Source organism: Mytilus edulis, chromosome 12 (genome assembly GCF_963676685.1).
Source record: "Mytilus edulis chromosome 12, xbMytEdul2.2, whole genome shotgun sequence".
Classification (NCBI taxonomy): Eukaryota; Metazoa; Mollusca; class Bivalvia; order Mytilida; family Mytilidae; genus Mytilus; species Mytilus edulis.
Genome location: NC_092355.1, coordinates 53,239,034 through 53,266,112, shown reverse-complemented (window position 1 = coordinate 53,266,112; position 27,079 = coordinate 53,239,034). Strand labels below are relative to the sequence as shown.

The window sequence follows — 27,079 nt, the reverse complement described above, 5'->3', positions numbered from 1 at the left end:
CAAATGTCATCAGTATAAATAGATTGTCCTGTTTGTTTGATATTTTACTTCCTGTTCAACTGCCACCATTGTGTTTACACAAATGCTAACTACTATTTCAAAAATTAATTCGTTTTCATCAAGATAGTTTACAGATTAAAACGAAGATCAGAAATTGCGTAAGTACATTACTTTTGTGTATTCGTAAAGATTTATCAGTTGAGGTTGTACAATATTTTAAAAGGAAAGTAAAAACTATTGCTAAAAATAAACACACTTTAGGTAATATCACTTACATATTGATACAATAAATAAAAAAAAACCAAATGATATACTAAATGTAAAAAAACTAAGTAAAGCTTTAATTTCAATCACCGAAAATGATTATGCAAGTTAAGTAATGTAATTTTGTTCTCATAATACGTACAGTAAGATTTAGCTTTATTTATACGTAACCTGCGTCAGATATTGAGGATTTTCTTCTATGATCGTGATTTTTTTCTTTTGCCATTTGTCGCATGACTTGACATCAAAATCTAACCAGTGAATAATGCATGCACACCCAAGTGTTAAATATATCTTCATCTATTTGTGTTGAACCCTGAAATTTTAATTGAATATCAATAAACAACTGAATAAAGATACAATACTACCATTGTCTTAGCCTATTCCAATGTTTGAAACATTTTTATCAATGTATACAAGAAAACATAGAATGTACACAATTCTGGGCCCTGCAAACAAATCCACATCAGTTAAATTTAAAAAAAAAAAGGTGGTCGTACAACATGTATAACGCAAGAATAATATGCCTATAAAAGTATATTTAAAGCACCATGTAAGAATATAATTGCTAACAATACAATTGCCGGTAATTGTACTTTGCATTTGATAGTCTGTGATTTTATTCACTAAAACTCCAATTGTCAAAGTAATGTTTAAAAATTGAAATATTCCAAGCATAGCAGGATATCATTTTGCCTGTGGCACTTCAAAACAGTTCCGTTGTGTTTATCATATTTTTATACTGCAACTGGTTGTGTTTATTTCCTAAATATAGTAACATATATTTTGCTATATAACTTATATTTTGTATAATGTCAATTTCATCATGAAACAGTTTCTCCGCATTCAGTGGTTCAATAAGGGATACAAATGAGTTTGACATTTGAATTACGATTAAAAAGCGATTAAAAAGAGGGACGAAAGATACCAAAGGGACAGTCAAACGCATAAATCGAAAATAAACTAACAACGCCATGGCTAAGAATGAAAAAATCAAACAGACAAACAATAGTACACATGACACAACATAGAATACTAAAGAATAAACAACACAAACCCCACCAAAAACTAGGGAATGATCTCAGGTGCTCCGGAAGTGTAAGCAGATCCTGCTACACATGTGGCACCCGTCGTGTTGCCTATGTAATAACAATTCCGGTTAATAGTCTATTTCGATAGGTCACATTCATGAAAGGGAGTTACGACGTAAGGAACATATCAGATATCATTTGTGAAACGGTTATTCCATAACGGTCAACCAACTCGTGATGGCGTCCGAAAAATTTACGAAGGGATGATTGCAACTTCACCATTTGGAACATAGTTTCCTTGTGAGCAGCAACCTTCTATCAAGAAAATCAAGATAGGAAATGCAAGCTTGGGAATATCGTATCAATTGGGAGATATTTGTAACCTGATGGCTAGAAACAAATCTGTTTACCAAAACAACAAGAGAATGTTGAGTTATTTCAAGATAAATTTACGATCAGATTCAATTTCCTCCTGGTTATTGATATCATCTTTATTTTACAAATGTAAACGATTTCTGGATTGTCTTATTATAATCAAGTACTGTTTATCCAGATGTACCCCAGATATGATTCATCTTAATTTTACAAATAGCAAAAAAAATGGAAAGTTCACAATTGGAAAGCTGAAATCATCTCTTTTGTCGTAAAGTTTTGTTTTCAACCGACCCTCATTGTCAATGTCTAGATGCAAGTCAAGATATGAGGCCGAATTAACTGTATCTGTAGTATCCTTTATCCCTAGTTCGATGGGATAGATGCGTTCCACATCGTCACCAAATTTTGAATTATTTAGTGAAAGAACATCATCTATATAGCGGAAAGTAAAGTTAAAGGATATCGTTAACTTCTTATCTTCCTAAGAATGTTTTAATACTATTACAAGATGAAAGAGAGTTAGATGGTATGTACTATAAAAGATCTTTGGAATTTAAGAGTATCCCCATCTGATTCACGCCACCTCTAGAATAGGCAGTTTAACAATAACTTTGAAGCCTGCCTTTGATTGCTGATTAAATAGATGTTTTTAATTTAGAAAGAGGTTTCGTGGAGCACTTGGAAGACCCTGAAATATACCGTTGTTTGTGATGACTCTTATGTAGTTTAGGTATCCAATACATTGATGGAAGATCCAGTTCTTCATCTTTGGTTGAAATTCCAAAGGAACATAGAAAAGACCTATCAATGACTATCCAGGATTTCCTCTTTGATACGTGCCGTTGGTGTTTATGTTGAGTTTCCAAGTGAATTGTTAATACCTAACTCGTTTATTAAGCAGTTAATGTAATGAGTTTTGCACACAAAAACAATGTTGTTTGGGGCTTTATCTGCGGGGACAACACCATAGTTATCATGGAGGTAGGATAAGTGTTTTGCAAAATTTGGGTCTTTAGTCAAAGTTACAGAATAAAAACAATATTAGATCAATGTCATGAAAAATATAACTTTTTTGAACTCGACGCACATTTTTTCCTAAAACTTTGCAAACTTGTTTTAATGCTAATACATGACATAATCTTTTTATGAGATAGATACGAGGATATATCAACCAGTTTGAGGTCGATATACTTCTACCAATTTGTAGGTAGATATAGCCTTCTCTACAACCGTATACATAGACACCAATTGATATAGTTATCAAAGGTACCAGGATTATAATTTAGAACCGCAGACGCGCGTTTCGTCTACATAAGACTCATCAGTGACGCGCATATCAAAATATTGATAAAGCCAAACAAGTACAAAGTTGAAGAGCATGCATTAGTGTCCATAAGTTAGAAAGTTTAAAAAAAAATCAACGTTTTTGGCCGATGACTAAATATTTTGGGATTACTTTCCCTCCAATGATAGACATAATATAATTAGTATGAAGTTGAAGTTTTCAAGACGATTGAACTTTTCATATTCAAATTTACTGACTCCAAGGAGTTTTCATTAAGTCCTTTTGTAAATCTTGAATTTACTCTGCGTATAAAATAAGGAGAAAAAGTCAGAAGAAACGACTCCTTACACTGAGAATGGCTTGCTATGTCTACATATATACATGGTCCTTTTGCAAGAAATTTGTCTGAGAAAATTTGCTTTGAGACGCAATCAACTCACAATATATCTTATTTAATAATATTTTACTTGAATATCATGATTTTTATCAAATGAGAGTACACACAAGGTCAATTGTGCATATATAGCTTCTCATATTATGTAAACACATTATTATCTTTAAATGTCTAAAAATATAAGTGAAAAATTAAAAATAAATTAGCAAACCAGATAAAGAACTAGTATCTCAATAGTTTGTAAAAAAATTGAAAGGTCGTTCCTGTAAAAGTGATGTTTTAGTTTTCATTTGATATATGACAAGCATACCTTCTGAATCTTTTCACTTTTTACACTTAATGACCCCATCCACCTTACTTTCTTGAGATGGCAGGTACGATATTTGTAATGTAGACTTGATGATATTTCATTTTATATGCGACAACGCTTAATAAAACCATCCATCTATTTTTTGGAGGACAGGAATTTGGTATTTGAAATGTACACGTTATGACTTTTCATTTGATATACAACAACCTTATTTTTAAAGAAAATGTATGTTTTGCACTCAATGACCCCACCCAACCCATTTTTGGAACGTCAATTAGATATTTTAAATGTACGCTTTATGGACCTCCATTTGATATGCGACAACCGAAACCATCGAGGAAATTTGATTTTTTTGCACAAAAGTGGTTTGAAATGTTCATTTTTGCATAATGACCACATTTGGCCAAGTGTAAAAAATGATGAAATATCAATTATATAAATACAACGTATTAAACTTACAAAGTCAATGTAAAAGATGAAAATTTAAAATTGATTTTATTTTTGTTTTTCATTGACAGTTTTTGGTATTTTGTCAAACATATTACCATGTTAAACTCTCAAATTTCTGAAAATGTCAGGTAGTAAACTGTTGTTGATTCATAAATACATGCCATAGCTCGCTAAATTTGAAACTGCATTATCTCTAAAACGACAATATATATGTCAAATCTGTTAAATGATTCGGGACAATTCCAAAGTTCATCAAGGCCACATTGAATTATCAAATATACGATGCAATACCAAACCTCATCTGGTATTACATCATAATGAGATGTGCCTATTGTCTAAATAAGGTCATGATATCTTCGAAAACAACGAGGCGGGCCCATGTAGAAAAAAAAAACAATAAAAGGGAGATAACGTGTACAGCAGATGATAAAATCCTTAACAGGCTCATCTAGTAATCTTGATGAGGTCTATCGATGGTCCATACTTGGTCTTGATAACTTCAACAGAAACGCGGGGAGGGCATTCCTACAAAAAAATTGGAAGAAAAAAAAAAAAGAAAAGAAAAAAAAACATTAGAAAAACAATAAGGTCTTTCCTCGTGTAGAGAAATGACCTTAATTACTACTCTACGTTTATCATTCAAATAAACGCTACACATATAATTATCAGGTACTCTGTTTTGTTACAAGTTTTATTTTATTAATTATGATCGTAACAGTTCGAGAAAAAGTATCAAGACAAATGTTTAAATATTGAAGACAACAATGTGCAATAAAGAAAATACAAATATTGTACACTTTAATGTAAAATTGGAGAGTGAAACTAAAATTATCGAGAAGAAAAGTATACAGTTTGTATAGTCCTTTTCTTTTATAACTAAAATACAAAGATTTTAACTCTATTATCCCTGAAATATTTCTATGCATTCTCTAAACTTTATGTAAGTATTCATTTTCAATATAAAACGCAATAATTATGATAACATCAATAACGCATCAATGGCTACATACAGTCTGAATGTTGAGTGCATATTAAACATACCCAAGCATGTTCTGACAATTCATCAACAAACAACGTTGTGCTACTAAAGTTGATTAAATATTTGTTTTCAAACAGTGCGTAACTCAGTCTGGTTTTTGGAAATCTTTTTTTTATTTGTTTTCTAGATATGTTGCAACTATGAATTTAAGGGACAAGAATCTATCAATTCAATTCTATAACTACCTTTGTGACATAATCGGTTCTGAAGAAGTTGTCAGGACAAGAAGAGATATATTCACTGCGAAAGATATTTGTGAAAGTACTGATGATGCAACCTGCATAAGTAGTGGTAGTAAGGCAGAAGGTATAGATCTCAAAGGTAGTGATTACGACGAGATGTTATTCTTTAACTGTATTCTTGTGTGTGAAAGCTTAAATAATGTCCAGGATGATCCAGGTAAAGTACTATTAGTTATGGATACAAACGACACAAAACCAGGATTTACAAAACTGAAATTAGTTAACAACTTTAATATTGATTCAATACAAGACTGGTTTGAGACTGAGGGAGAAGAAATGTATATCTCAAGCAAATGTTTTCGGGAAAACAAAATATGTGGAGATTACATTATTCACGGTCCATGTATTTCGACACCAGGTGGGGAAATTGATCATGCAGGTTGTTTGAGATGTAAAGAATGGATCACATCAGCTCAACAATGGATTTACAGATCAAGTACAACATGGCCACATCACACACTTGTTACTGCAGCTGTTCAATACGGAGTTTTATTTGTTCCTATTGGATGTAAAAACTCTCCAAATGAGGAATTACAATGGCGAATATCATTTTCCGTAACCGAAAAGTTGTTGGTTCATTCTTTTTCCCATACTCAGTTATTATGTTATGCGTTAATGAAAATTATCTTAAATGACCTCATCAAACCGAGGCATGGTGATCTGCTTTGTTCCTATTTTCTTAAAACAATAATGTTCTGGCTGAGTGAGGAAATCAATCCATCAGGATGGAAACCGGAGAATATGATTTCTTGTTTCTTGGACTGTATCAGAAGACTTGTTTACTGTGTTGAATATAAAACATGTCTTCATTATTTTATCCCAGAAAACAATCTGTTTGAAGACAGATTTACCGACAAAGAACATAAGGCATTACTGAATACACTTCGGTTTATTTATGAATCACCATTGATTTCTATATTTGAAACTTCTACTTTTCAGAATTACAGATTAGAGTTAGATAATTCTCATAGAATGGAGCTATCAGCGTCGGCATTATCATGTTTTTTTTATGCAACAGTGGTGTATCGTCAAGGTTCAATTAACAGTACATTAAAACGTTTGGTAAATGATAAAAAGGAAATTGGTTGGTACATACTGGGTGTTTGTTCCAGAAAAACGTTACAATCTTCTGAAACTGTTAACCTGGCAGACAAAAACAAATCGTTTTACAGACAAAACAAGAAACTATTCGGTCATTTCAAGATGAGTTTACAGTCAGATTCTGTATCCTCATGGTTATTGTTAGCATCTTTGTTTTATAAATGTAAACGATTTCGGGAATGTCTCAATATCATCAACTATTGTTTAGTCAGTTGTACACCGGATAAGATATATCTACATGATGCAAACAGCTTTGCTGAACAGACTGTGTTCCAGCAGATGGAGAAAAAATGGGGATTATTACATGCGTTTAAATATTTGATGATTGATAATGTATGGTTTCAAGTTACATTTTATTTATTGCCAGACGAACTGACATCCTTAATTACCGACAAACTGCATCTTCCTATCCCTCCTGTTGTGTACTCGTATCTCCTACAATTTCTTTGCTATCATCATCTTGCGGATTATAGAGGAACACACAAGGCGCTGCATAATCTTGAACTAACAATAAGGGAGCGATACCTAATTTTTTCCAATAAGTTAATTTTTGGAATAGTACATAACAGTCTCGGGATAGTGAGAGCATTACTATGATAGTAATCAAGGAAGTATTTGATAACCATGCCGCGTAATGGAGCTACCTCAGTAAAACGGAAAAACATTATGCATAACAAGAATACATGTGACTACAATTACATTGCTATCATGTTGAATGAAATAGTAGTGTAGTTTATATTATACTATCATAATATGAGGAAGGCGCTACCTTAAATGCCAGCTTTATACATGTACCTATTTATGATATACCTATAAGCTATATTGCTAATTATTAAATAAATACTAAGACAATGTCCTATATATATTCATTGGTGTTGGTTGTTGAACGTCCAGTGGCAAATATTTCATGCATGTTCTGAACGAATGTCCTAGGCTACATTAACATATTGTTTATGTCTAAAATAAAATTATAACTTCGGATGGAAAATGTTTAGGGAACGATCATTGAACTTGAAAAGGCAGGAGGGGTTATGGTATTTTTCCTCAAAAAATATCCTGATTCCCAAATTGATGAATAAAAAATCTGTTCAAGCAGAGGACAAAAAAAATATTTTGAATCCAGACCTTCACCAAAAATGATTTTATCTTTCAGATATGCAAAATAAATTTAACTTTTATATATCTAAAAACATTTAAAACTTCCCAAAGCGCACAGATAAGTCTGTACACAGTAGTTTTTTTTTAGGTAATAATGGCTATATTTGCCAATTTGTTATGATAAACTTTAATACTAGTGTTAAATTTTGACTAAATAATTTTAATTTTTAATTGATAGTGCTGAAAGGATTCGGTGAAAAAAATCCGACTCGAATAAAAAAACATTTGTATTCCTGATCATCTTCAGTTTGTGAGTCTCATGTATTCAGAGTCAGTTTTATGTCATTTCTTGCATATATATTTTTTTGTTACATGTACATGATGTAGTTTACTTTTCAAGTTTTTATATGACAGCAGAATAAAATTGAGAATGGAAATGGGAAATACAAGCATGTCAAAAATTTGCTTTCGAGTAATGCTTAATCATGTCATAGTTGTTTTCGAGAAGACACATTTAGTTTCCACAGAATAACTTGAGTATAAGTGAATGGATCTCTATGACATTTTACTAGAAGGATCAATACATGTACATAAAAGGAAGATTAGAATTGATTTTTGCACCTTGATTTTTTGGTTATGGAACAACATTTTTGGGTTGGTTTTTTTTCAAAATTTTGGGTTTTTCTTCAAAAATTTAACTTAATTACATTTATTTAACTGATCTAGTATATATAGATGCAACAAATATTGATTTGGCAGGAGATGCACACAAAATAGGGGGTTTTAAATATTTTATCTGTAATTGGTGCATTTTTCCTATGATGTGTACTTCTTGATAATGTTGACGTGAGTAAAGAAAATATATTTGGTAACTAAGTATATATATATTCACAATTGATATGTGCCAGTGCGCTGCAAAAGGATCTTCTTTCCCTTTAATTACCAAAATTGCACATGTTTTTTTCTCTCACAGAAACACATGAGTTATTTGGTAAATAAAACACTTGTCATTGTTTGAAACTTTCAGGAATACAAATTTAGTTTAGCCTGTTTGAATGTTTCACTTATTGTGTGAAAATTTTAACAGAAAATGTACAAAACACTTGGTAAAATTGCATTATCTGCAGAATTATTGATAACTTTCCTCACTATATATTCACAAAGACATATACCTAACATATTGTCCATGCTATTCTGTCAGATCTGAGTTTTTATTCATACATACATGTATACTGGCATGACTTGTGCTGTTCCAAGTTGTCTTCTTTGTCTGTTTCTTGAGAAGTATTTGTTTAACCTGTTCAGTTACTACAAAGTGTTACAATTCTTATTTAGACGCAACACATAAATAGTGACCAAAAAGGTACCGCTTTCACATGAGAGAAGCTAGAAAAAAAATTAAATGTACACATTTTCAATATTTTTGTAGGACTTGCTATCATATGAAATTAAGGAGTTAAAGACTTCTGCTGAATAGAAATGTTTGAGTTCACCTGATACCTGTTTTCAAAATAGAATATGTTTGATTTCAACTGAAAATTAAAAAAAATGGTGTTTTTAAAATGCTAAATATACATCTGTGGTTGTATCAGGCTGTGCATGGCGAAGCATTTTATTGCCTTTAGGTTTGTACCTTTTTTTGTTTTGGTCATGAAAATAAATTTGTAGTTCTGTTGTGAAGTTGATAACATGAGAATACTCAAATTGCACCTACATGTATATTGTCAGTTTTTTTATGTACTAGGCAAAAGTTTATTCTGTGCTTATTTTGTAGACTATCCTTCTTTAAAATATAGTTACACCAATTTAATTTTGAGTCCATGTAGAGTCATAGAAATTTGGGTTTGAAATGACCTCTAAACAATCCATGATACTGTAATGAGGTCAGTACCCAAATTCCATACATCATTACATGTATGGTTAATTTCAAATCCTTAAAACTGGAATATAAACAGATGTTTTGTTTTATTTCTTCAAATATTTCAAACAATTTGACATTATTCCATGCTTCAACTATTATTTTTTGAAGAAAAGGATGCTGGTAACAATTTTAATTTGCTCATTTTAAAAAGATGACAATTATATAACTTTACATGCCAGGTCATGGTGAAAGAAAACTTGTAAGATTTCTGCAGTTTTTTTTTTGCTGAATAGCAATTTGGTTACTGAGTGCAATTTTGGTACTGTGATGTTATATACATGTAACCATAAGTGTGTATTGCTAAATAGGTTGAAATGTGAACCTGAGTGACAGTTATATAGTGATAAAGTACTTGGTAGAGTGAAAATGTTTTGATCAGGTTTAAACTGATGCATAAAATATATACAAGGAACTGCTGCAGCTTGAATTTTAAAGGATGTAACCCACATTCTTCAAAGTAACAAGCCCTGTATATACCTACATGTATCAAAGTCATGGTATTCTCATGGGTTATCATAATCTTCCCATAAAATATAATTTTGGACAATATGGGAGCATCAATGTATACAGTACTAAATGTACTACTCAGACTCAAGTCTCCTTTTATGATTAACCTTAGAGAGAAAGAAAACAAAACAGTTTCCTTCTCCTGGGACTTATAAGGTAGATATCTGATATGTGACATAATCAATAAAAAGATGTGTTGAGAGTTTGCCAAAGGAAGTACATAATTAAAAGATTGTGAATTATTTGAATATTTTTTTTTGTTTTAAACTTTTGTTATTAAAGTTGTGATTTAGTCTGTGGGCTACCATAGGCGGATCCAGAGGGGGGGGGGGCTTTTTCGTGGGGAAAATTTTGTTGATTATATAGGGAATCACTGAAGCATGACTGGAGCGCCCCGTCAGCGTGCCCCCTTATGAAAATTCTGGATTCGTCATTAGCTACATGAATAACCGTGATCACATTCAACAGTATAACCAACGTCATTATCACTGTTCCTTGATGTGTGGAATTATGTGGCAGATGAACATAAGTAGTCCTGCATGGTCAATCAGTGCACCGGAATTTACCCCGCATGGTCATTATAAAAAAAAATCCGAAATGTATTGCTTGCAGAGTTTTTTTCTGTGTTCCCATGGCTGGACGGAACGTTTACGCTAAATACGTTATCGTTAATTATGATTTTGTGACTTTTAAATGAAGTACCTGTGATTATTCAAGTAATTTGTTTTGACCTCACTGATAATGGAAAGTTGTAGCAGACGAAACATGGCGTCAGATGTTCTAACTTCGGTAATTTCCGTGGTACAATAAAATTTAAATAAACTTCACAAGTTAACAAAATTTCTAAATTCTTGTTTCTGTAAAACAAATAAAAATTCATGTCGTATTTCATATTGAAATTATTCCTATCTGTCCCGTTTTTTCAAGTTCGCGTTGAAACGTTAAATTGGGCCGCCATTAAAAAAAAATAATCGTACGAGATTTAACGAGAGTGACGAAACTTTTCAGATGGGTCGTGTAGAGAGAGTTATCGTTCTTTATTCCAAAACGATGCTTCTACCATAAGTGCCAGCTAAAGCTGGCATATAAGACTATTTTAAAGTCCAAAAAATTATAACGTATTGGCCTTGCCAGACGTCATAATTATTTGGACTAGGCTGTTGGCTGAACATACGTAACTGTTATATATATTTAAATGCATGTCAAGCTTGAAAATGATAAAATGTTCATGTGAAGTATACTTCAAATTTATTATCAATTTTAATTATTGTGTTTCTGTGCTTACTTTGACAAATATGTTAATAAAAAAAAATTCCAAGAAAATTTTAATTCAAAAGTTCGCCGTTGGTGGTTGAGGGGGCTGGGGTTGGATTTAGAGACGGGGTTACAGGGCTTTGATAAATAAGTTTATAACATTTCACGGAATTTTACGATAGAGAAAATCATAAATATTTGTGTTACACTCGATAAAAGTTTACAATCTTTAACAAACAATTTGAGTTATTCGGCACCATCCGGCAAACTACACGCGCTTCGCATTTCTAGTTCCAAAGATATAAACATTTTAAACAAAACTAAAAAAATCTTAACTTCTTTCCGAACACATTTTTTTAGATTGTTTCAGCTGTAGTCTTTAAGTATTGAACGGAAACCGGTGTCGTTATTCATGTAGCGATACGTAAAAGATACAGGTGTTTCCGTGTTTATTAACATTAGTAGGAAGATAAGACCTTCGAGAACAAATCACGTGATAATGTCAGTTTCTGTAAACTATACAGGCGACGGCGGCATCGCATACATGTTTACCACACAAAGGAGTTATCACTTTCTTGACAAACTGAGTCGGAATCTTTTTCCTCAATAATTCAATGGGATGTGAAAATGAAAATTTGTCTTTGGAGTTCCTGTCGATATAATACTTCGATGATACAACCGACGCTTACAATTTGAGTTTTATACACACTTTACGCCTGATCCTTATCATATTTCCTTAGTTAATGAATTGTTAGTTTGGGTTTGCGTGATGTACGAGTCACGTGCAGTATGAATTGAGAAAACAATCTAATATCTCGTGAAGAGAGACAGATGAAAAGTGTCGGTTCATGATTTACATGTTCCCATCTGACAAAGAAATAAAGCATGTACTGAGATAATTGAGCCCATCAATCTCACTGTAGCATGCAAAACAATACAATCAATCAGACAATCATAAGGCACGTCGAGTTAGCCTAGTTACGAGGTCCTGAACTCGCTGAGATTCATGAGTAGTCCTCTGCAATCGGCGTACGTATATGTGACCAATAATGAAAAGAAGATAAAACCAGACAACAGAGTGTAACGTGTAATAATTGGCACATATAATTTATCAATAAAATACAAAATATTGAGTTATACAATTCGATCGACGGAGTTGATAGCTAGTGATGTGTAAAACAAATACCTTCCATAGAAAGATATGGTCCGATAAGATCAGAAGACACTGTCGATATTCCGATGACGAATTACCTTTCACTACTGTAACAGTACTTTTATTATTATACAATGCATCCAATTCACTGTCTAGATATAAAACTTGAATTTATTATCCAAACAGTGCTCATTCTACCTCTGAAATCAGGTATCATGTTAGTATAACGAATGTTCAAATCAGTAGAATCCCAAATTTTAGAAACATTGTTTACTAGATATCAGTTTTATTATCATGCAAGAAAAACAAACACGAAAAATAGATAAACAGTTTTTCTTTAATACATGTTTCACAACTATGCTAAATGGTACTAATGTAGAGAGCATATCAGACATTTTTATTACAAGAGTAGTAATTGTCTTTCTACTTTTCGTGTCTTATGTTGTGTTTATGCATGAGTGAAAATATCGGTAAAAACATTCTGCATATTTTCCCTTTGAAACCATTTCAATTTTTATCAAGAGATCAAGGATAAGAGTGTAATACTCGTCACTGATCATTATTCAACTTACAACAAATAAATCAATATTATAGTTATTATGTGAACAGCATGGCATTTAGGCAGACTGAGGAGCACATGTTAACGTTCCGTGCTTTTATACAGAAGATGACAATGTTACCATCAAGGGTGAGATAATATCAAAATAAGGAGACGTGGAATTATTGCAAAAAAGGGACGAAAGATACCAAAGGGACAGTCAAACTCATAAATCTAAAACAAACTGACAACGCCATGGCTAAAAATGCAAAAGACAAACAGAAAGACAATAGTAAACATGACACAACATAGAAAACTAAAGAATAAACAACACGAACCCCACCAAAAACTAGGGGTGATCTCAGGTGCTCCGGAAGGGTAAGCAGATCCTGCTCCACATGTGGCACCCGTCGTGTTGCTTATGTGATTACAAAATTTTAATCCGGTAAATAGTCTAATTCGGTAGGTCACATTCATGAAAGGGAAGGGAATTGTAGTTACGACGTAAGGAACATATCCGATATCATTTGTGAAACGGTTATTCCATAACGGTCAACCAACTCATGATGGCGTCCGTAAAATTTACGAAATGATAATTTCAACTTCACCATTTGGAACTCTTGGTTTAATAGCTTCCCTGTGAGCAGCAACCCTCTATCAAGAAAATCATGATAGGAAATGCAAGCACGGGAATATCGTATCAATTGGGAGATATATACCCCGTATGCAGGTGCTGCTGGAATGTTGCTACTTAGAAATGGAAAGTTCACAATTGGAAAGCTGAAATCATCACTTTTGTCGTAAAGTTTGTTGTCATTTTCCGTCTATTTTCCGATTTTAAAACGACCTTGAGAGGTGAACATTGACCAGACTGTGTTTCTTTGTCATTCAAGTCTTACCCTATAGATACAGCAGTCTATTCATGCTAACTGGGAGTTTATGGGACTTAAGTATCTTGCTGGCGAATTGTTATTATTAAGTCAGTTCTGCCTCAATGTCTGTTTTTACGGATTTTTGACAAAACGGTGACCTAGATTTTACAGACTAGTCTCCTATTGGCCATATTATGCCTCTTTGTGTTCCTATACCACCTATGCATGAATTTATGATAATAGTTTATACCTACAAAGACTACCAGTTACGTAGTGGCTATCAAAAGATGCCCACCCCACCTGATTTTGGGTACTTTTCACGTTTTTCCGATTTTGAACTCTTAAACAGCTTTCAAAGTGCCATATTTTCATAAACAGACGTCTGAGAAGAGTTTATTGACCATGAACTGCTTGGTTGAAGTCCCTGCTATCTTGACAGTTCAGGTTGGGCAGTATAAAAAAGGTATGGAGGGTCATACGGGCCATCAAAGAATGGTTGTCGCCATCACGCCTACAGGCAGGATTGGGGGTTAAAGGGTTTAATGATTTTAAACGAAAATTTTGTAAATGTAGGCATTTGTCTCCATGATGACCAAATTTTCTTTATTTTGATTAATTTGATGTTACAATGTATAACATGGAGAAAAATAAAAAAAAAAATGCTTGATTAAAATTTTATCATTATAAAGCATACATTTTTCAAAAATGTGTAATTCTCAAAATTGGTGTGTTCTGTTTCCATGGAAACTGGTAATTTGATTTGAGGATAATGATAAATAAGTAACTGTTTTCTTTAGTTTGTTTCAATATTAAGTTGTCATACAAGCTAAAAAGACACAATCAAATGAATTGTGCTATAGACACATGAAAATAATTAAGCTTATTGTAAGAAAAAAAAATGCCAAAAAAAAAAAAAAATGAGACAAAAAATTTTTTTTTCTGAAAAATCTAAAGGAGGCTACAAACGATTATTTTGGATATGTTATAGACAAAGCTCCAATGAACAAATGCAAACAAACAGGTTATCCATAGGACGCTGCTCTTAGGGGAAGAAAATAGCAGTTGAAAAACGTAATTTTGACTTCTTTTAAGAAAATGAAAAACTGCAACAATTGGTTGCCATGGAAACAAGAGTTGCCATAGTTGCAACTTTTGTTTATCAACTTTAATTTTAGAACAAATGAGGAACTATGATAACATATATTTGTTTTATTGAAATTAATTAGCAGTTTATAAAAAAATCTGTGATGAAAAACAGAAATTTTGAAGGTTTTAGGACTGAAATTAAAGGGTTGATATGGTGCCATCGTAACCATAGCAACCAAATGTACAACACATGTGTAATTGTTATTTTTTTTTAGTTTCTTATATATATATGAACATATGAAGCCCAAATAAGTCAATTTGACAACTATCACTGTATCACCCTCTGCATGATTCTTAGGTGGAGCCATACTTAACATGTTTGGTTTGCAAACTATAAATAATTATGTTGTATGCTTATTGTTGATATTTTAGTTCATTCTCAAAAAAAATCTTTCACCATCGATTGTAGGTTTCAACAGGTAATGTAAATTTCATTGTGTTGTATATTTCTCCGCCTGCTTGATATGAGGCCTTTTTATAAAAGGGGGAAGTTTCCCAATATTTAAATCAAATAATAACATTAACACATTAAACAACAATTGAAAATGTTTTTCTGTAGATTGCAATATAAAGACAATACTAGTGCATTGACTTGATATGTCATGTCAATGCACTATTAGTGTATATCTAAATAGATAGTAAAAAGCAGATAAAGATGAAGATAATCGATCACAAAAATTGTTCAAATATCATAGGTATATTGACTTAGATAAAGTTGTAGTTGTTTCGGATTTTGGACATTTACTTCGCTGTAACGTTCTTTTTCCAATATACATTTAAACCACCCTTCAGGTCAGACATAAGGATTATTCTAATTTGATTTTCGTGTACTGCGTAGATAAGAAAATAATGTAAGTATGTTTACCTTGTTAGTAATTTGTATACTTCAATTCGTTATAACTTCATACTTAAAAAAGTGTACTGATTCTTTTGCGACTTTTATCATTAATTTCTTGATTATAATATATTTTGTTGTAATGATACATGTACATAATAACTGTATTATCATATGAAATGAATTTATTGTCTTTCGGACGAGAATATATTAGGTATAATATTGAATTATTTCATTATTATTTGCACCTGTACTTCACGGTAAGGGTTGAGGACCAAATGGAAATTGATACAGCTTACATGACAGTTTTCTGCTGTAAAGTTTTCTTTTTTGTCTTAATATCATATTCCCCATTTCCTATCGCAATTCTATTATTTTTTAACATTCAATGCTTTATTTAATATTAATAATACTATGCTTTTGTGCAATAGTCTTTCTTATAAAAACATGACTCTGTTCAGTGGTTAAAGTTTATATAAGGTCTGCTACGTATACACCTTCGAAATTAAAAACCACAGAAATAATAGGCCTGAGTATGAACATCAACGATTAGCCTAACCCATACCGCATAGTAAGCTATAAACTGAAATGGTCCTGAGAGGTTAAAGATCTTGTAGCGTTGTCTATATTGAAAACATAATCGTATTTTGGTTCTTTTTATGCCCCTGCTACGGTAGTAGAGGAGCATTATGTTTTTTGGCTATTGGACCAAAAACTCGTGAAAATGGGCATTAGAATTAGAAAGCTCATATCATAGGGAACATGTGTACTAAGTTTTAAGTTAGTTTGACTTCAATTTCATCAAAACCTGCCTAACACGGTAAAATTAATAAGTGTACACATTATTTTTAAATGACCCCTATAGCTTACCTATATGTTTTTTAGTCGTATTCTTACCTGGACTCGAAGTCGGGTAGTTATTGTAAATCTCTAGTAAGAATATGGATGCATTAATAATTATAAGTAATAAAAGTAAACGATATTTTATCGACTCTTGCCCTTACTTTAGCCGACCAATGATGTTAACATTGTTGTTTAAATTATATATGTCATATCTGCATTGTGGATCTAAATTTGATTATACTTATTGTTATGCTTCCAATTAAAATGTTACAATGTTTTTGAATATCACCCGCTACTCAAGATCAATTAAACATCGATAATTCAAAAGATAATAATTTGAATTTACATCAAGTTGTCAAAGGCAATGCTTAAGGTCTACGTTGTGGCTCGGGTTCTATTGTCAGTTTTACAAAAATTGAAAAAACATCTTGCCACACTTCTGTTGCTTTTTCTAATACCTTTAACGTTGTTATGTATGTGACGTCATATGCATACTTGTAAATGAAATTCATCTGTAAAAGACAGTGAAGATAAGACATTCAGTATATTAAATTGTATAACACATAGCTAAGAGGAATTTGGCTTCGCCACGGTTTACCATGCTTTCTGATGGTATCAATCTTCTTTATCACCCTCTCAACTATATGTTATTCATGAAGTGTTGAATATGATGACAAACCTGAACATCTTAAATTATTAAAACATTTTAACTGTTTTGAGTCGCTAAATCATGACATGAGGTAAATGAATATACGTACACACCGATAAGAAACAAATAATTGACTCAATTATCTTCTTTAGATATTCAATCTTTTTATTTTCGATTACATTTTTTACGTGTCAACGTTTATATTGTTTTGAATTTCATACAACTTTTTCTTTAGTTTTTAATACTTGATGTGGTTAAATTGTCAATCATAATGTTAAGACGTTACATCGACAAATAAAGTTGTTGAATTAACATGTTTTTATGTGGATAATAATAATGTATTTGAAAATCTTTGCTTCTTCCTCTTTTTATGTCTATATCTGTTTCAATTATGGATTTAAAGGACAAGAATCTATATAATTCTGTGACATCGTCGGTTCTGAGGAAGTGGTAAGTTTGAATAGTTACTTTTGTTATAATGATTTACATAATGTTACAGTGTTGACTACTGTATCCCAAATTTTAAAATATTTACCTAGTATTATGATTGTTTGTTATGCTCATATTACGTTCAATATAATGAAATGTTATACGATCAAGAAACAAGTAATAGGTTTAGGTAGTAATAAAGCCAGATTCGATCCACCATTGTCTATATAGGCAATACCTGCACTTAGTCAGAAATATTGCACCTGTTTTCCATTCGATTGATCGTTGAATTTTCTATTTCTTGACGTTTGGTATTTTTCTATATTTGTTTATGTTATATTTGTGTTTCGAAACAAGTCCATTAGAATAAAACCATGGAGAGTTTCCTTTCGTTTTTCATTTAAATAAACCTTTATTTCAGTGAACATTCTTTTTTATTCACTTTATGTCAAATTTGCTATCATCTACAATATGGTATAGGTCTGTTTTCAATTTATTCATTTGTTAAATTTGATGAAATTGTAGTCAGTTGTGGTGTGTGTAAGATATTGGAACCAAACTATTGGGACCTAAACTTGGAATGGAAACATTTGGCTAATATTTTGCATTTCTATTTTGTAAAAGTTTTTATCAATTTACAATTATATATATATATATGTCGTGTACATGTTATCATTCTGTACAAGTTATTCAAAAAAGATTAAAATAAAATATAAGCAAATTGGAAAAGTTTTATTTTGTCTACATGATTCATGATACGTGCCGTAACTGGATAAAAAAATCATGAAAATGAAAATAAAATCAATATAGACAGTAAAATTATTCCTACAGTGTGGGGATTTGCATATTACAATTTTTTTTTACTTTTCAATCACTTTAAATGTCACATGATCAAAGCAAACGCACATCAGATCTTATTGTAGTAAAATCTGTTTAATTTATATATTGATTTTTACAGATAACGTTTTGAAACTAAACTAATATATCTTTAACGACGAAGTAATTATAATATGTATTCCGTTTAATATTTGACAAATTTGTTTAGCAGGCTTTTCGACGAGATTATTCGTTCTTATGCATTAGATAAAGAAGAAAAAAGGTACGAATATAGATTATATTAAATGTTAAATGTCATATGTGAATTACCATACACATTACTATGAATGTCCTGGTTGTTAAACATTATACTTCAATGTTGGCATGTTTCTTCCTTAACAACTTTTGGCCGACATATTTAAATTTATTCAACAGATTATACAATTAATTCATACAATATTCTTTTGCGTAAGTACATTTTCTAGTCTATCCGTACACATTTACCAATTGGTTATGGCTTTGACAATACGTTTAATACAAACCAATTGTTCAAATTTGTTTGACGTTTAATATCATTACAAACCTTTTTGTTTATATTCTAATTGTTATTCAACACAAATTAACTTATTAAGATACCTGGAACGATTTCATGTCATAATGGATCTCTTATGTGTTCATATTGTACCTCGAATTTATTAACCCAGTGTATGTCTTGTCGTCGGGGATCAATTTCCAAATTATTTGAACCTGACTAATGAGAATCTCCCTGCTATACATACTCTTAAACATAGATCATTTAACATAAAACAAGAACAAATCGATCTTTAACATATCGCATGTCAGCCGAACGAATCGGATTCGTATAATATGAACTAAAAATGTTTGCATCCATCACATAGGTTATCTTTCATCTTCTTGCTGGGGTATATCAAAACATTAGTACTCCAAATAATTAAGAAACAAATTAAACCGAAAAAGGTTAGGACATTGATCAAAAAAGATTATGACATTTGTTTTCACTACATTGTCGACCGGATTCATGAGAAGTATTGAATATTGAAACTTTAATTATTTGCGCATTGTGGTGTTTCACCTATTGCCACTTCGTTCTATGTTTCCGATCACTTTAAATGTCACATGATCAAAGCAAACACACATCATATTTTATTGTATTTACCTCTGTTTAATTTTGATATTGATTTGTTACTGATAACGTTTTGAAACTAATATATCTTAAAGACGAAGTATTTAGAATAAGTATTCAGTGAAATATTTGACAAATCTTTTTTGAAGTCTATTCGACGAGATTATGTTTTCTACAATTAATAAGAAAAATAAATAAGATAAGGTACGAAGATATATTTTATCTAATGTTAAGTTTCATATGTGAATTGCCAGAAATATGAATATGAGTGTCCTGGTTGTTAAACATTATACTTCAATGTTGACATGTTACTTTCTTGACAACTTGACAGTCATTTGTTAATATAATCGACATATTTACGTCCTTTTGCGTAAGTACAATTTTTAGTCTATCCGTACACATTTGTTTACATAATCGTTATTGAAAAACTGGTCATTATCGTGATATATAGACTGCCCACATGACAGTGGTATTGACTAAGAAAGTGATAATAACTGAACCGTAGGCGAGATCATTATCGCTGTCGCAGTAATATCACTGTCATACGGGCAGTTCTTCAATAACTATCATGTTTATTATATTGAGAAACCATGGTTTTACAATTCATATATATTTAAAATGTGCAAAGCAAACTCGAGTAATTGTAAGATTTCTATAGCAAAGAGTGAAGACCAGTTGTAGTTATACATTTAACTATAAGGCACTGACATTCATTTAAGAGTAGGTATTCAGTGTGTGCATACTAAATATTTATATCTGTAATTTACAAAAATATATATGGTAAACAATTCAACAATTTAAATATAAAATTGAAAATAGGGAAATGTTTTAATAAAGTGACATCTCCATAAACAGTAACAAACGCGCCCTAACGGTCTTTAACCGAAAAACCACGCTCAACTGGTATTTAACAGAGAAACCACACCCAGCAGTCGTTAACTGAGAAACCACGCCCCCTCGGTCACTAACGTGTAAGAGTACGTTAACGACCAGTTTTCTGGTCCGTTTTGTTCTGTTAAAGACCGATAGAAATTAAAACTGAAGAATAGATAATGTCATTTGGTCCCTTTGTCTATCCAATAAGAGAATGTAACCGATATGAAATAGCAACTGGTCATGGTTTTGACTATAATTGAATACCAACAAATTGATGAATTTCGTTTGTTTTCACGTCTTTTGCCCTTAATTTTTGAATCACTTTGATTAATGTATTCTTGATATCGCAGTCCTTTTTTAAAATACAATTAGGTATTCAACAACATATCAGATTTTAACGAGAGAAATTCATGTATTACTGAACAATTAGTACACCACGGTTTTCGATATTACAAACTATTCAAAACATTTACTAAATTTTATCATCATTCGTAAATATAACTCAATATGCAAACATCTTCTACGTTCAGGTATTTCACATCCAATCTTTTATGGTAATATTCTTTACAAAGCACACACATGTCAGTATTCACAAAAAAACTAACAAAACCTTTAAACAGACCTATAAAGAAGGAATATAGCTACGATACTTTTGTCAAGTCATTAAAGATTGCATGTGTTGGTCTTAATTTAGATTTACTTATAGGGTTTTTGCATCGAAATTAAACACATTTATTTTTAAAACCAGTTGTTGGCCTAACACGGGTTATATTCTTCTCATATTTTTTTGATGATGGTATAAAACTAAACCCCTTACTGGGGAGATTGTGATTGATAATCATATAATGAAGACATAATCATGCAATCAGTTTAACTGAGGTCTGAAGCTGGCATTTCAGTAATTGCAAGTAGTCTGTTGTTATTAATGTATTATTGTCATTTTCTTTATTTTGTTACGTTACCTCTTATGACATCGGACTCGGACTTCACTAAATTGGCTAGAGGTATAGCGGGAGGGTTGAGATATAGAAATACATGTTTAATCCCGCAACATTGTTTAGCCTTTCCCAAGTCAGGACTGGACTTTGTTAGTCATGGATTATTTGTAATCTTATTTTTTGTGTATAATTCGGAGTTTAGTGGGACGTCTGTTATCGCTGAACTAGTATAAATTATTGCTTAGAAGCCAGCTTAAGGACGCTTCTGGGTGTGGGAGTTTTTTTGCTGCATTTGAGACCATTGGTGGCCTTTGGATGATGTCTGCTTTATGGTAGGGTTGTTGTCCCTTAAATTTTAATATCAAATATCCTGGATCTGAATAAAGTGTGTACGCTCAAATGAACTTTAACAGTTTTCACGGTATCAATTTTATAATAACAATCTTTACATTTCTCATTTACATGTGCACTAATATTTCAAATTATACCTAAGAGTGTACCTAAGTGAGGTTCAGGAATTTGTGTTCGGAATCCTTTTTTGTTCACTACGAAACAAGGTAAAATACTATGCCCCATTACATGCATTTATCTTTTTATGGAATAACCGTTTCACAAATGATATCGGATATGTTTCCTTACGTCGTAACTGCAATCCCCTTCCCTTTCATGAATGTGACCTACCGAATTAGACTATTTACCGGATTTGTTATCAAATAGGCAACACGACGGGTGCCACATGTCGAGCAGGATCTGCTAACCCTTCCGGAGCACCTGAGATCACCCCTAGTTTTTTGGTGGGGTTCGTGTTGTTTATTCTTTAGTTTTCTATGTTGTGTCGTGTGTGAATTTGTTGGTTTGTCCTTTTCATTTTTAGCCATGGCGTTGTCAGTTTGTTTTAGATTTATGAGTTTGACTGTCCCTTTGGTATCTTTCGTCCCTCTTTTTTAACATAATACATTGATAGCTTTTTAATTTGAAACACAAACGTCAAACTTATTTGCATCCCTTAATGCACCCCTGATTGTTGAGAAAGTGTTCCATGATGATATTGACATTATACAAAATATAGCTATATTACTATATTTAGGAAATAAACACAACTAGTTGCAGTATAAAAGCATTCAAAAATTAAAGACAACACTCGGAAATTAAGACATTTTAAACGTCAAATGTCAATACCAGTGGCATGCTCAACACCTTAAACAACACCTTATCAAAAAATTAACATCGTTTGTAGTCGCAATGAACAGTAGATAAGCTAATCAAACATATGTAAAATAAATACATAATTGATATTTTATATGTACTTTCATTCGTTGTATTTTCGATTCGATTAACTACGTATCAAATGTGTGTGTATTTTTTATTCTTATATAACGTAAACTGCAATTTAAATCATTGAACGGACGATGGTTACAAACTGTTCTGATATAAAAGTCAGGGTGATTTTTGTCAAGCATGTTGTCAAGACAAGATTTCGACAAACAAAGTTGTTTAACTGGTTTAATTTGATATTTTTAAAATTTGGATAACTGGACAAGTATTTATTTGAAAATCCATGTTTTTTTTTCTAGGTATGCTATAAAAAATGGATTTCAAGGACAAAAATCTATCGCTTCAACTTTATAATTATTTATGTTACATAATCGGTTCTGAAGAAGTTGTGAGGACAAGAAGAGAAATATTTACTGCCATTGACATTGTTGACTATTCTGATATAACCCACATAAGTAGTGGCAGTAAAGCAGAAGGTCTAGATTTCAAAGGTAGTGATTACGATCAGATGCTTGTTTGTAACTTTATTCGTGTGTATGAAAACTTGAATAATGTCCAGTATGATCCAGATCATTCCCTTTTGGTTATGGATACAAACGACACAAAACCTGGATTTACAAAACTGAAAGTAGTTAAGAAATCAGACCTTCTTATCGATATGATTCATGACTGTGGTGATATTGAGGGAAAAGAAACGTACATCTCAAGTAAACGATTTCGGGAACACTTCTTGAGTGGAGATAGCATTATTCACGGTCCATGTGTATCGACACCAGATGGGAACATTGAGCAAGCAGTCTGTTTTAGATGTAAAGAATGGATCACACCAGCTCAACAATGGATTAACAGGTCATGTACAACATGGCCAGATTATGAACTTGTAACTTCATCTGTACAGTACGGAGTTTTATTTGTTCCTGTCGGTTGTAAAAACTCTCCAAATGTGGACTTAGAATGGCGAATATCTTTTTCCGTTACCGAAAAACTGTTTATTCATTCTTTTTCCCATACTCAGTTATTATGTTATGCGTTAATGAAAATTATTTTAAAAGACATCATAAAACCTAAACATGGGGAGCTTCTTTGTTCCTATTTCCTTAAAACAATAATGTTCTGGTTGAGTGAGGAAATCAATCCATCAGGATGGAAACCTGAGAATATGATTCCCTGTTTCTTTGGCTGTATCAGAAGACTTATTTACTGTGTTGAATATAAAACATGTCTTCATTATTTTATCCCAGAAAACAACCTGTTTGAAGACAGATTTACTGACAAGGAACATAAGGCACTACTGAACACTTTACGATTTATCTATGAATCCCCATGGATTTCTGTACTTCAAACTTCTACTTTTCAGAATTATAGATTAGCATCACTAAATTCGCATGGAATGATACTATCATCGTCGGAATTGTCGTGTCATCATTACCTGGACACGGCGATGTTATCATTTATGTCAGAGTTCATTTACACTGCAATTCAACGTCTTGTAAACGTTATTTCAAACAAAGAACTATGTACATACGTGCTATCTATATGTGCCAGAGAAGTTTTACAATCATCTCATCTTTGTAACGTGATGGCTAGAAACAAATTGTTCTACCAACAATACAAAATATTATTATGTTATTTCAAGCTAAGTTTACATTCAGATTCAATAACCTCATGGTTATTGCTAGCATCTTTGTTTTATAAATGTAGAAGATTTCTAGAATGTCGCGATATAATTGACTACTGTTTATCCAGATGTACTCCGGATAAGATTTATTTACACTTTGACAACAGCTTGGCTGAACAGACTGTTTTCAACAAGATGTCGCAAAAATTGGGATTATTGCATGCGTTTAATTATTTGATGATTGAAAATGTATGCTTTCATTATCCGTTTTGTTTATTACCAGATAAACTGATACCTTTAATAGTCCAAGACAGACTGTGGATCCCTCCTGTGGTGTATTCGTATCTACTACAATTTCTATGTTGCTTTCATCTTGGAGATAACAGCGGAAAACATAACGCGCTGCGTGATCTTGAACTAACAATAATGGAACGATACTTTATTGTTTCTAATCTGTTGATTTTAAGAATCGTACATAAAAGTCTCGAGATTGTTAGGGCATTAATATGATAGTACTGACGGAATTATTTGAATACTATGCCATGTTACGGAGCTTCCTCAGTAACATGCAAATTTTCTGCTTAAAAGGATAAAAGTGACTACAATTAATTTGCTGTTTTGAAGAATTATGAGCAGTGTAGTTCGTAATATATAGTTTGTTTGTTATTTTCCTGAATTCTAAAAATATTCAAAACATTTGTTATCTGTTGTATCTATAACTAAAAAGGATCAGGATGTAAACAGGTTTAAAGCAATATCTCGTGAGCATTAATTAATACTTAAGTTTTCTCTAATAAAGCATTGGATATTTGTTTATACAATAGCAACTCTATGCTTATTTTGTACAGCACTAATTGCATCAATTAAACCAGATAAATCTTTTAAGGGCTACAAATAATTATGATGAAATGATGAAAACTAATATCAATTCTTAGTTAATATGAAATATACATGAAGATCTACCATAAATGTGATATATACATGAAGATCTACCATAAATATGATATATACATGAAGATCTACAATAAATATGATATATACATGAAGATCTACAATAAATATTATAAAATATACATTAAGATCTACTATAAATATCAATTGAACGATATTATGAACAAACATAATTTAAAATATTTCGGTTGGTTTTTTTGTTTTTGTTTTTGTTTTGTTAATATTTTTCACTTAATTCATTCATTGTCAGCTTAATTTATTCGGAATGTTTTGTTGTTTTACACACGCAGAACTACTTAACTTGTCAGATTTAAAAGAAAGATTACATCTCTTTTGGAAATATTATTTCTATATCAACAAACTATTATTTTGATATAAGTAAACCGAACAGATGTATAATCAATATTTTATTGGAAAAACTATAAAAGATCAAAATGCACAGAATATTCGTATATTAAATAAAGAACCACACCACTACTACAAACAAACAACACACAACTAACTACATTGTATAAAGACATAGGTTAGAAAAAAAAGATGTGGTATCAGTGCTTATTAAACACATCTCCATCTAAGTCACAATCTGTAAAAGTAAACCATTAAATGTCAGAATACGGTTTTCAACACGGAGCATTCGGTCACATCGAACAGCAAGCTATAAAGAGCCCCAACCATGATATATCTTGTGGAAATTTCAACCGATTATATTTGTTTGCTTTGTTCACAACATGTTGTCAATATAATGGATTTTTGTATGAAATTAACCAGATTGTATCTACCATTTTCTTCATAGAACATGCCTATTCGATTGATGTGTTTGAGCCAATGACTTTGCCTGTTGCTTGGACCTTTTCGTTTTAGGGTTGTTTGCGGAGGTTTTTTTTTTGTAATAATAATTTTTATAGCATCAAGAACAAGTGTTTTGACCGTAAAATTTATTTCAAATCCGCATCTGACAATTATATAAGGATAACAATAATGATACTGCATATGTTTTTTGATTGTATGAGATCGAATTTCAGTTTTTCCGATCCGTCACAAAGGATTAATTTACTCAGTTCAGATTTGACGTGTATGTAAAGTGTAACATCTGCATTAGCTTATATCTCCGCAGTTTAACTGATAAAGCTGATCCCACATTGTTTATAACTAAATATGAGACCAATGATGCGGTATTTTATTTTGATTCATGATGTTCTTTAAACATATCAAAGTAAGCTTATTGATAGTAGACATTTGCGGAAACTAGATTTATACCTAGAATTACACTTTAGACTTATAGTCCAGTCGATTTGTGCAGATTTTTGACAAAATTGCTCAGATTGTGGTAAAAGCATGAAATTTGGCATAGTAGTAGTATATGTTATGGACAACATTTTAAGCTATGGACCCAATCTGAAAATCAAAATTGGCGGAAGAGGCGGCCATTTTGAAATGATGACCGTTTGATCTCAATAGATTAATAATAGAAAATCATGAAAATAGAGAAGATATTGACATGAAACCTGGTTGATAGAATAACAGTGCTGAATCCAATTGTCTTGTAGAAGAAAAGTTTTGGAAATACTACCCATATTGAATGGCGGCCATCTTGAAAAATCCTTTTTTAAGCCAAAATATGTAGTCATTATTCGATATAATAAATAAAATGCATTGTGGAAGATATATACAAATGTGTTTGTTTGAGCTATATAAACAGGACAAAAATCTAGCCTATCCCCCTCC

General features: G+C 31.8%; 2 protein-coding genes across 2 annotated transcripts in view; both read left to right on the top strand.

Annotated features, from left to right (window-relative positions):
- LOC139498786 (uncharacterized) overlaps positions 1–27,079 on the top strand; it is a 598,641-nt gene that overhangs the window by 91,506 nt on the left and 480,056 nt on the right. The window lies entirely within an intron of this gene.
- On the top strand, positions 62–7,181 carry LOC139498784 (uncharacterized). Its single transcript, XM_071287335.1, has 2 exons — positions 62–158; positions 5,276–7,181. Exon 2 carries the CDS (start codon positions 5,289–5,291, stop codon positions 7,086–7,088), a length of 1,800 nt encoding a protein of 599 aa, XP_071143436.1. The 5' UTR covers positions 62–158; positions 5,276–5,288; the 3' UTR covers positions 7,089–7,181.